This window comes from Babylonia areolata, chromosome 21 (genome assembly GCF_041734735.1).
Source record: "Babylonia areolata isolate BAREFJ2019XMU chromosome 21, ASM4173473v1, whole genome shotgun sequence".
Lineage (NCBI taxonomy): Eukaryota > Metazoa > Mollusca > Gastropoda > Neogastropoda > Buccinidae > Babylonia > Babylonia areolata.
Window position 1 is genome coordinate 48,430,896 of NC_134896.1, and position 7,488 is coordinate 48,438,383.

General features: G+C 38.2%; 1 protein-coding gene across 1 annotated transcript; it reads right to left on the reverse strand.

Annotated features, from left to right (window-relative positions):
- Nucleotides 1-303: 303 nt before the first annotated feature.
- On the reverse strand, nt 304-5,135 carry LOC143296462 (uncharacterized). The gene is made up of 2 exons (XM_076608408.1): nt 4,877-5,135; nt 304-2,589 (listed from the first exon to the last, which is right to left on the reverse strand). Exons 1-2 carry the CDS (start codon nt 5,121-5,123, stop codon nt 2,564-2,566), a joined length of 273 nt encoding a protein of 90 aa, XP_076464523.1. The 5' UTR covers nt 5,124-5,135; the 3' UTR covers nt 304-2,563.
- Nucleotides 5,136-7,488: the final 2,353 nt, after the last annotated feature.

Below are 7,488 nucleotides of genomic sequence, written 5' to 3' on the forward strand. Positions count from 1 at the left end.
TGTCCATTGCATTCAGCTCCCATGTGTCGTGGCTGATGTTGAAGGCCTTCAGAGAAGCTTTCAGAGTGTCTTTGAAGCGCTTCTTTTGGCCTCCATGGGAGCGCTTGCCATGTTGGAGTTCGCCGTACAGCAGTTAATATTTGCTGTAACTGTGAAGCAAAAGTAGGACACTTGAAATTGTGAGTTTACAAAATAATCACAGTAAGAAAACAAAAGTAAAAACACAAACACATACACACAGTTTCCTTCTTGTTGGAATATATGCTTTTATTATGAAATAAATATAACATTTGTAATGTTAATATTGTAAATTTAAAGAAAAAAATGCAAAGGCACATGAGAATGGGTTTGCTGCAATCAACACAAATGCACGCATAGATTTTCATTCTTAAACATACTCTTGCGACAGAAATACGTGATTTAAGAATGGAACAAAAGAGACAAACATTTGCAATAATTTTTTTTTAAGATTTAAAAAAAGAAAGAAAAATAGACATTTTATGTCCTAACCTTGAGTACTTGTCACCATAACAAACACATCAAATATGGCACTGACCATAGCATAAGTATAATACATTAAAAGGAGGTTGTGTGTATGCAAGAAAATGGACCTATTACATCAAGAGTCGTGCACAAATATGAACAAAAATGCTTATTTGTTCATCTCTTCAACAGTCAGTCTATCTGCATTTAGAAACCAATGTTTCCTTCATTACAAACAAAATGTCAAAACAGCCCGGTCACCTTTCATACCAACTTTAGCCTCACAGTGTATTTTGATCTGGATGGATATGTACTTGACGAAGGTCCAGGCACGAACAGATAGTAACATATACAGAGCTGGTTGATTGGATGAATTACTTCCCTTCCACTGGCCAGGGCTGCTGTAATTCAAACCCAAATGTCGAAGTCCAGTGCTTTGACCACTTGGCCATTGTGCCTCACCACCTCACCATAAAGAGTGTTATTACGACTGGAAGCATCTGTTTTACACCTTTACCTCTACAACGCTATGTTTATTATACTCACACAAAGAACTACATCTAGGCAGCCCTAGAAGAAAAGGTTTTGATGACAAAGAATTACCTTCTTAGAAAAATTGTCATCAGTGATTTAAAAAAAAAAATTTTTTTTAATCAGAAAAAAGCATATTCAGGCAAAACACGTTTTTTCTTTGACTGCATCAGAGTTGTTTCTTTTTCGCCCTCAGCCACAATGCAATGTTTATTATACTCACACAAAGAACTACATCTAGGCAGTCCTAGAAGAAAAGGTTGTGATGACAAAGAATTACCTTCTTAGAAAAATTCTGTCATCGGTGATTTAAAAAAAAAAAAAAATTTAATCAGAAAAAAGCATATTCAGGCAAAACACATTTTTCTCTTTGACTGCATCAGAGTTGTTTCTTTTTCGCCCTCAGCCACAGAATCAAATACTCTAATGTCCAGCATATTTTTCATTAGTACAGGCGATAAAAGTTTGATCTCATATGCCATCTTTGATTCAGTAGCAATGCTGACAGACTTGTTTCAGCCAGAAACAGACTGTGCACAATATATGGTGGTTGTTAATTTGCAGAATGTAATTTGACTGACAGTCTGTGTTGATTTCACCAATGGACTTCAACACCAAACTCAACACTTACCAGTATTGTCAAGGATCCAGATACTGCAAACAATACTGATTATCACACAGTTACAAGTCATGAATTCATTATGGTAATACCTATGGTGACATAATGCACAGGACACCAGAATATCAAAGAGTGTGGTGGAAAACATGAACTTGCAGTTACAAAAAGAAATGCAGATCCCGAAAGAATGACTGGTCAACAATCTACATCTGTGTACACAGTAACATAATAAACAGCAGACTGAATAATTCATAACTCTGAACATATTCTGGTATTGCCCAGAATAAAAAAAAGATTTTGGGTACAGAGAAGTAAACACTGACTGAATACTGTTTGGAAAGGATTTGTAAAACTTTAAAAGACCATTAATCTGTACTTTGCAGAAAGAAGCAGTAAACGAAGTAAATGCTGATTTAGAACAGACACACAAAAGACAGATAAATTCATTTTTAACAGAACTGCGGCAGACAGAAATAAACATGCATTAATACTGTTTAGGAAAATGAAAGACAAGAAATGTCACATATAAAACAACAGCTTTCTAAATTGTAGTGTTGAAAACAGTGACAGGGCAAAGTATCAAGAAAAGCACAATGCAAAAGGGTTTACACAAGAACTGATTTACAGACACCAGTATAAAAATGATTTTGTATAAGCTACATCCAAGTAAAGAAAACATAATACTGATTAAAAAAAAAAAAAAAATCCATGACAGGTGATAGATTTAACCTTTTTATCAGGGAAACACAAGTTGAAGCAAATGTTGTTTTACGCGGTTATACATGACAAAAAACCGCAGACTTCAGTTTGTTGTAAGCTGGCTGCAGACCCATGCTGATGCTGTCACAGCATGAACTTTGTTGAGAGAGAGGATACATCTGCTTGAATGATGTAGAAAGACTGGGGATGAGTTCACAGAGTGTTGTCAGCTTACAATACTGTCCACTTTGAAACCACTGCAAACAGAGCAAAAGAAAATTATGTAAGCAGTTTCCACTCTTATATTTGAGTGTGTGCTTACATGTGTGCGTGCGAGTGTGTGTGCATGTGTAACGAAATCAAGGTCCAAATCTTATTTCATGATGATGAATAAGCGAAACTGTTTTTTTCGTTCAAGCCATAAATGAAAAAATACAACAACAACCCACCAACGAAAAGTAAACAAACAAACAAAAAAAAAAAAAAAAACCCCAACATATATGTACAAGAATAGTGTGAGAGTGAAATGCACAACTACATTTCTGTTTCACACACACACACACACACACACACACAAATAAACATGCTCGAACATGTATACACCATGCCCATCCCATTCACATACGCATATTCCCTCATAAAAATTCACATACAAAACATTTCACATTTGATAAAAGAAGCATTAGACTAATAAATCAAGACTTGGATTACCATTAATCTTTTGGACAGTCAATGAGATGATTCTCCAGATTTTTCTAAATAAATTTTCATCAATACATTTTAAAGTGAGAGTATCATCAGTCAAAGATAGATCTACGTCAATGAAAACACCCAGAATTGTATGTTAATCGACCTCTTCAATTATATCGATGCCTAGGAATATTGGTTTGAAGTTATGATTCATTCTTTGTCTTTTTTGTCATGCATATACATACATCCACCTAATATTCTGTGCATTTAAAGAAGCCTGACAGAATGACAAAGGAAATGAATGATAAGCACATGAAGGCAGCTATATGTTAGCACTACCAAGTTGGGCAGCCTGTTGTGCAAATGACTGTGTTTTTAAAGCACTTAGAGCTTAAGTCTCTGATCAAGGACTGGCACTATATAAGTGTCCATTTCAACATTTCAAAAAATGACATTCATAGTATCAACTGTGGGCTTGAACTTTCCATTCTGTTGTAAAATGCAGAAACTGCTTTTAGGGGAACTGATCTGCAGCTGTTGGTTTTTCATCATATTTATCAGTTCATGTAAAACACAAATCAAACCATGAAATAATCATCAGGAAAGAAAACATACAGAACACAGCCTCGTCACAGAGTCACATGGATGGTCTCCACAGAAAATGTCAACATCCTTCTTATTTGTAACCATCATCACAAGACACGGAAAACTGTGTGTCAAACTCTGTACTGATCCCCTGCGGTCATGGGGATCTTGAGTCTCCCATTTCCATGACATCTGTGAGAACAGTGTGTCAAAGTCTTCAGTGTCAGCAAGTTCACTGGCACTGTCACTGGAGGGATGCCTGTCACTGGATGGACACTGGTTTTCACTTTTTTTTGTTTTTGACTCACTTGTGTAAACAAAGTGAGTCTATGTTTTAACCCGGTGTTCGGTTGTCTCTGTGTGTGTGTGTGTGTGTGTGTGTCTGTGGTAAACTTTAACATTGACATTTTCTCTGCAAATACTTTGTCAGTTGACACCAAATTAGGCATAAAAATAGGAAAAATTCAGTTCTTTCCAGTTATCTTGTTTAAAACAATATTGCACCTCTGGGATGGGCACAAAAAAACAAATAATGAAGCCTAATTATATGCAAACTGCATTTACTGTTATATTTATATTTTTTGTATTCTCAAAACTTGGCACTTTGATCTGATATTCTGACACAACAACAAGAGCAGTCATTATTATTATTTTTGTTCAAACAGGAACTTCTTTTGCTAAGCATGGAAGTTTTATTTATTTTGCAAACGTTTTTGGTGCAGATAGTAAAAAAGGGAAATTACTCTGTAATTAATGCTAGGGGAGTTAATTTGCTTTAAACTGATCTTTCTCATCTTAAACATTACATTTTGAAATTATACTCAATACATAAAAAGCTTGTGTGTTTTACTCTCAGTCACAAGTGAGTCTTGAAGGCCTTGCCTCTCTTGTTGGTGTTTGTTTTTGTCTTGCTGGTGATGCTCACTCACAGACTAGTTCCATGACCAGTCAGTTACTGTTGTCTCTAAGCTGCGCATGAGGCGCTGTCCTGCACTTGCAGAATCAGAACAGACACCAGACACCACCCAAATTACTGCAGCAGTGCATGCAGGATCTTCTCCTCTGATGGTCCCCAATGACTGCAGGCAGCAGGATGGCAAGAGATGTGGATGTGTGCATGGAGGATTTGGGATAAGCACTATCAGAGATATGCTGATGAGAAGACACAGACACTTGAGACAGGGAATAAAAAGAAGAAATAAACACTGAGAGGTGTTTAAAAAAAACACAAAAAAACAAACAAACACAACAACAACAAATCCTACTCACAATGCTTTGGTGGAAAGTGTCGTCTTTGAAGGTGCAATGCTTCATCAATTCCAAATGGAACTCGAGGCTCGGGCTCCTCTTCCTTGTTCAGCATGTGGTCAAATACATGGCTCACTAAATGCCGCTTGTAATGCTTCCGGCGTTTACGGCACCAGGCTTCTTCCTTCGTTCTCTCAACTTCACACCAGGTTTCATGCTTCTCAAACAGGGCTCTGGATTCTTCAGGTGTCAGTTTCCTCCCTGCCATTTTCTTGATAGATTTGTGAGTAGCTGTGCTTCCTGGACAGACATTAAGTCTCCCAAGTTACTTCAGTCATCCACCAATGTTTTTAATAGAAAAGAAACTGTCACTGTATTACTGATAATAATAATTCATTATGAATCAATCAATAATAATCTGGCAATTGTGCAAGCAGTAATTTGAAATAAATAAATCTTAGAGTATTCTGTGTGAAACACACACACACACACACACAGATATATATATATATATACACATACAGGAGCTAATTCCCAAAGACCTGTCATGAAATACATACACATATTAAATACTGACAATGCCATTTACCAATGCTTTTCATCTTCAAACTTGTCAAGTGTCCAGATACTGAAACCACACTGACGGGCGGAATAGCCGAGTGGTTAAAGCGTTGGACTGTCAATCTGAGGGTCCCGGGTTCGAATCACGGTGACGGTGCCTGGTGGGTGAAGGGTGGAGATTTTTACGATCTCCCAGGTCAACATATGTGCAGACCTGCTAGTGCCTGAACCCCCTTCGTGTGTATACGCAAGCAGAAGATCAAATACGCACGTTAAAGATCCTGTAATCCATGTCAGCATTCGGTGGGTTATGGAAACAAGAACATACCCAGCATGCACACCCCCGAAAACGGAGTATGGCTGCCTACATGGTGGGGTAAAAACGGTCATACACGTAAAAGCCCACTCGTATGCATACGAGTGAACGTGGGAGTTGCAGCCCACGAACGCAGAAGAAGAAGAAGAAACCACACAAAGTTGCTAGTAAACAAAATGACACGTAAAGGCCTGATCAGTTTACTCAGATTTCAAATGCATATTCTAGCTTTCTCCAACCAAGCATTCCAAAATGAGAGTGTCAAGTTTTCTGCACCTATTTCACCCGAACATTACAAATCCAGAATAGGAGATTTATAAGTGTGTGTATAAGTGGTACTGAAATCATGATAGAAGCAGCACTGACCTCTCCACTGTCAAAAGCAACCAATCAATAAAGATTTATTTGATCTGTGTGTGAAGGACAAGCCCATATTTCGCCCAACTGCCTTCATTTTATTTACATCCATGATGAAATCTCAAAAGCATTTCATGTAAGTACTTCACAACCACAACACCTGGAAGGTTTTTGCTTCGTCAACGACAAAAGCAATAAAGGTTTCAACCACCTTTTACAAATTTCTTTATCTAACTTTGAATACCCTTTTTCAGGATTTTATCCTCAACCAGTAGTAATAAAATGCCCTTTGGAGGTGAAAAGTAGGGGAGAAAACTCACTGAACCATGCAGTGAGCTGAATGCACAAATGCAAATGAGCGAGAGAGAGAGAGAGAGAGAGAGAGAGAGTTTTAATGAGAAATATCCATTATAACAAACTGTAAAATGATCCATGTGGCCCAAACTTCATAATCATGAATGCTGTGAATAAGTTTGTGTTGCTTTAAAATAGTAATATTTACATTTGTTCTTGGATTAAAGTTATAGTTCTGAAATTCACATGCAATTTTTTTTTTAATTCAGTGAAACAGACACAAACACACACACACACACACTCTCTCTCTCTCTCTCTCTCTCTCTCACACACACACATGATCCCAGGTGTAAATGCTATGCATGTAGAGTCAATGTCTTATGTCATATAGTTTGGATAGAGAGCGAAGGTGAAAAATCGTACAGGAAATAAATTTGTGTTAGTATGTGGTACATGGTACATGCTTGGATGTCATGACTGTAGCATTAGTAGTCTTAGAGTTAGAGCTGAGGCCTAATCAGCAACACCCCTCTCGGCAATCTTGCGACCATTGTGGAGGAGAATGGCAGAACACAGGTGGAAGAAAAACAGCTGTCCTGCGTTCAAACAGCAGTCCCCAGCATGTGGCAAGATGAATCAATTTTTGTGACGGCACCTGGTGGGTAAAGGGTGGAGATTTTTATGATCTCCCAGGTCAACATATGTGCAGATCTGCCAGTGCCTGAACCCCCTTCATGTGTATGCGCAAGCATAAGATCAAATACGCATGTTAAAGATCCTGTAATCCGTGTCAGTGTTCGGTGGGTTATGGAAACAAGAACATATCCAGCATGCACACCCCCGAAAGCGGAGTATGGCTGCCTACATGGCGGGGTAAAAACGGTCATACACGTAAAAAGCCCAGTCGCGTATATACGAGTGAATGTGGGAGTTGAAGCCCACGAACGCAGAAGAAGAAGAAGAAGAAGAAGAAGAATCAATTTTGCCTCAGTTTGTCATTCCAGCTGGTGGCCACAGGCCCTATATGTCCCAGCAGTGACCTGTCAACCAGCCATGTCCCGCTTCACATGCCAAAACAGTCAACAGGAACATAGGTCATACAGCC

What these genes read in the sequence shown, in the direction of transcription:
- LOC143296462 (XM_076608408.1), bottom strand. Translation starts at nt 5,123, where the DNA reads ATGGCAGGGAGGAAACTGACACCTGAAGAATCCAGAGCCCTGTTTGAG. An exon ending in ACACTTTCCACCAAAGCATT is followed by an intron (nt 2,590 to 4,876) that starts GTGAGTAGGATT and finishes CTCTGTTTGCAG; the next exon opens with TGGTTTCAAAGTGGACAGTA.